At 36.9% G+C, this 4,656-nt stretch overlaps 1 protein-coding gene across 1 annotated transcript in view; it reads right to left on the bottom strand.

Moving 5' to 3' along the window:
• Positions 1 to 253: 253 nt before the first annotated feature.
• AFP (alpha fetoprotein) overlaps positions 254 to 4,656 on the bottom strand; it is a 21,135-nt gene continuing 16,732 nt past the window's right edge. Inside the window, 4 exon segments of the mRNA XM_012557544.2 lie at positions 254 to 407; positions 745 to 799; positions 2,724 to 2,856; positions 4,001 to 4,224. Of these exon segments, the coding sequence (XP_012412998.1) occupies positions 755 to 799; positions 2,724 to 2,856; positions 4,001 to 4,224 (402 nt within the window). The 3' untranslated portion in view covers positions 254 to 407; positions 745 to 754.

A 4,656-nucleotide genomic window follows, 5' to 3' on the forward strand; every position in this document is an offset into this window, starting at 1 on the left:
TTGGGAGGAAATGTTCATTTAATAAATAACGTGCCTTGGCAGCAACAAACAGTGCTTGACTTGGAAAATTTCATAGTTCACCAAGAGATCTAGTCTTTGTTATTATAAATCCATCCTTGGATAGCTTTAATCTATTGTAATAATAAACGTCCAATACTTTTTGAGCAGAATCTTCTTCAGACAATGCTATACAGAAATATTTAAATAAATTATGTATATAAATTTTAATGAATAAGTAGGGTAGGCAAAAGGACACATTTGTAGATTCTTTATTTCTATAATGGGGAAATGTCACATAAAAGTCTTCATCATTTTATTAATTCACTAGAAAGTACAAAGTCAGTTGTAATTAAAGGGAAAACTTCACACCCAACCATCAAGAGTCATTTTGTTTTCTTCTCTTCCCCCTGTAATATAAACAAATATATATTAAGTACTAGTTAAATGAGTGTCATTACTAACTGGTTCTATTATATCGGAGGAATATTAGACACATAGAAAAGGCTTCTGATGGCAGTCTTTGAAACCTTTGAAATAATCCAAAAGCATTTTGAGGTAGTTGAGTCATTAATTTAACATTGTGGGCATAATTTGGTTCTAATGTTTTTAAAATAAACTTCTTTATTGAATTGCATTTATTTTTAAGAAAAGCATTTAATAGTAGCTTTTAGAGTGCATCTCACTATGGATTGATATGTGGAGAGAATCAATATTATTTTTAGTCTTGTCTAAATCTTTTATTACCTGAAGTAGTTTAAACTCCCAAAGCAGCACGGGTTTTTGAAATCAGTTTTGGTCCCTGAAAATTAAGAATACATAAGAATTATCAGATGGAGGAATGGAAGATTGTGCCGGTCATACAGTTAACTCACTTCATCCAGAGTGGATTCACAGGTTTGTAGATTAACCAAATTAAAAATAAAGATATACTTTAAATAATCATCTACATGAGACCGAACAGTCATCATTTACCCTAAAGCAAAGATGAGAAGGTAAGGGGTTGGGGTAGGGGGCAGAGAAGCTAGATTAATGGAAACAGAATAAGCAGAAGGGAAATAATGAGAATGCTGACACATTGTGAAAAATGTAACCAATATCAGTGAACAATATGCATAGAAATTGTTAAATGGGAACCTAAATTGCTGTGTAAACTTTCCCCAAAAACACAATAAAATATTATATGTTAAAAAATAAATACAGACATACATCTCTGAGGCCAGCAAGCCGGGACAGTGGAAGCCAGAGAGAAAAAGCACACCCATACCAACAGCTGATGTTTGTGCTTCCTATACCAATATCTAAATCCTTACCAATCCTCCCTGCACCTTTTCCCTTCCTCCACAAATCACAAGTTATTAGAAAATAAAAAGTATGCAGAGAAAGTACTGGAATTATATATTAATATTCTCTACATCTAAACACAAGTTGACTCAACCACACTTAACAACAACAAACATCTAAATAAATGTCTTCTCAAATCAGAGGACATTCATCTTTTTGTATCAGATTTATTAGAAATGATTTCCATCAACTCCAGTTTATCCGTTTTGTTTTATCGGGTTTGGTTATCTATGTCCCACCACCTCCCCCTGCAAACACAGATACCTTCTGACAAGAACAGACGTTAGAAAATATTTAATTACATCACTTTTAGAGAAAGCTCTACTTTTTGAAATGTTATCTATCTTTGGACTTTACATATAATAAAATGTACAAACTTTATATTATGAGACAGATAAAATTGGTAAAAGGCTGAATTAAAAATATCTTTTAAAAATATAGTGATGTTATAATCAAGTATATTTAGTAATGAAGCTAAAGGTTGATAAAATGTAGCCAACTACAAATCTAGCAGAGATTACTAAATAATTACCCGCCATACACACTCATTGCCGTCGAGTCGATTCCAACTCTTAATGACCCTATAGGACAGAGTAAAACTTCCCCATAGGGTTTCCGAAGAGTGGCTGGTGGATTAGAACTGTCGATCTTTTGGTTAGCAGAAGAGCTCTTAACCAGTGTGCCAACAGGGCTCCACTAAATAATCATATTTGGATAATTCCTAATTTCTACTCTTGACATACAAACGCATGCTCCTAAATGAGTTCAAAAATCTTTGAAAATATTTTCTATAAGTATTTTCCATTAGTCCTATTTGAAAGAAGCCCTGGTGGTGCAACCAATAAACGTTCAGCTGTTAACCAAACGGTTAGTGGTTCAAATCCACCAGCCACTCCCTGGGAGGAAACACCCGGCAATCTGCTCCCATAAAGAGTATAGCCTAGGAAACCCTATGGGGCAGTTCTACTCTGTCTGATAGGATCTCTATAAGTCAGACTCCACAGCACCCAACAACAACAACTGTGTTTGCAGAATTAATTTGCTGTTAAATCCTTTTAATCCACTGAACTGAATTAGACCCAAAGCTATCCAAATTATCACCAATTAATTATGGATTCACTTTACAGTTTTCCCCCCTAGGAAAGTAAAAAAAAAAAAAAAACCTCTTTTAATATATTTTAAAATTACTACTCTTCCTAATACTTAGTGGGAAATTTGTGATTATTTTTTAGACCTCACAAAATCATTGTATTTATTTCTAAAAGAAATTTAAATCTCCTTGGCACTGTTTTAAATTCGTAGGTTGTGGGATATTTTTCCCATTACTTACTACAGAAAATTCCATAGCAAGTATTTTGAGTGTGAAAATGAGTTGCACATACCTCTTCCGCCAAGCAGGCTTCCTGCTCCCGGCCTTGGCAGCACGTCTCCAACAGGCCAGAGAAATCTGCAATGACTGTCTCAAGTTGTTCCTCTGTTATTTGTAGCTTTTGCTTCACAAGGTTAATGAGAAATCTATGGTTTAAAACACAACAAAATATAAGAGAAGTCAGTTATGCAATGATATTTTTCTAAAGTATTTCTGGTAAAGAACTTTCAGAGCCCTGGAAATCCTCTCCCTAAACCCTCGCCACATCACCCCATCACTCCATCACCCCACTTCCTGCACACCTTGTCTAATACTTCATCAGGAGAACTGAGGCTGTGAACATGCCCAGCGCTCCGCTGGTCTGGACTTGTGCACATTATAAATGAAAGGCCACTTCATAGTTCCTCCACACTTACAGGTAGTGGAATACAGTCTTTTTCTTACTTGCCTAGAGGATGTGTTCCTATCCTCTCTTCTAAAGAATGCCTTATCCATGCCTAAAGACCCAGATCCGTCTCGTTTTCTAAACCCCTGACTTCCAAGATTATCACACTCTGACCTGAATGCTGGCAGCATTAATTGCCTGCATACTCATTTAACAGTGCTTCTACGTTGGGACTCACGCTGACCAGAGGAACAGGAAAGGCTTTCCAGAGGACATGGCATTCTTACTGTAACTTGAAACATGCCTCAGATTTTGACAGGGAAAAAAAGGAAGAACAGGTTTTCCAAAATGAAGGAAGACTATACACTGTACAAAGCACGCAAGCATCAACATGCATGGGAGTCTGGCGAATGTGAGTTCCGTTGGCTGGCATTACCATCACCATTATTGAATGTCTCCCACATGAATTAGAATATATATCCTTTCATACCATGGTTCAATCAGATTGCATTGTTATTCTCTTCAAAGTGTAAATAGTGCAAAATAAAATTCAATGCTGCTTTTCCAGTGCTCGGAATGAAAGTACCCAGACTTACTGCAAGGATATACACTCTTTCCCAAGTACATTGCCCATTTTCCCTCAACCCTACAATGCATCACAATAATAATAACTAAAATAAATTTACAAACATGAAAGGATCTGCCCTAGTGAATTTTTACAGACTTACTTCCCATTGAGGCTACAAGGACGCTGAAACAAACGATTTTCAAAGACTCCTTAAGTGCTTTGGGGTAGTAGTGTTATAAGCAGTGAGCCCAAGAGAGTTACGTGTGTAAAGGCAGAAGTCTCAACTGCTATTTGGTCTTATCAGTCCTCTCGATGCTAGCAAACAACCATGTCTTACTCTTGCTTCATCGACTGCAGTGCTGCACCCTGAGCTTGGCACAGATCCTTATGGAAGAGGAACTTGGCAGCAGAGAATGCTGGAGGGACATATGTTTCATCCACCAGCAAGTTGCTGAAGCATGGCCTCCTGTTGGCATATGAAGAATTACAGCACTGGCCAACACCAGGGTTTACAGGAGTCTCTTCATGCCTGATACATAAATGTCCAATAATAAGGTCAGCCTAGTTGGGAGAAAGAGAAAGAAGAAGAGGAGACTGGATGTTAGCCACAAAGGTCATTCAGCATTCCAGAAAACTGTTATAATAATTTTTAATACATAATTATTTATATTACAGGAAAATTTGCTGCCTTATCACACCCTGACCTGAATCTGATTGGCCAATTTCCCCTGAATAAAGGCGACTTCCACAGCACCCTGTTTCAGGAAGCAACTAGATTGGCCTGTGAAGTCTGATTTGTGACTCTAGTTTTGGGTTCTCCAAGATCACGTGATGCCATACTTTAGATTCCAACACTTACTCATTTTGGGGGGCTAAATCTCAGCATTTAGCAATAGATGTTCCATATGTGACATTGGACAGCTATTTCTGTTTTATTAGATACACTTTTCCGGTTATATACATACCTCCAGTGGAATTTAAAAAAAAAAAAAA

Source organism: Trichechus manatus, unplaced genomic scaffold, assembly GCF_000243295.1.
Source record: "Trichechus manatus latirostris isolate Lorelei unplaced genomic scaffold, TriManLat1.0 scaffold00108, whole genome shotgun sequence".
NCBI classification, from domain to species: domain Eukaryota; kingdom Metazoa; phylum Chordata; class Mammalia; order Sirenia; family Trichechidae; genus Trichechus; species Trichechus manatus.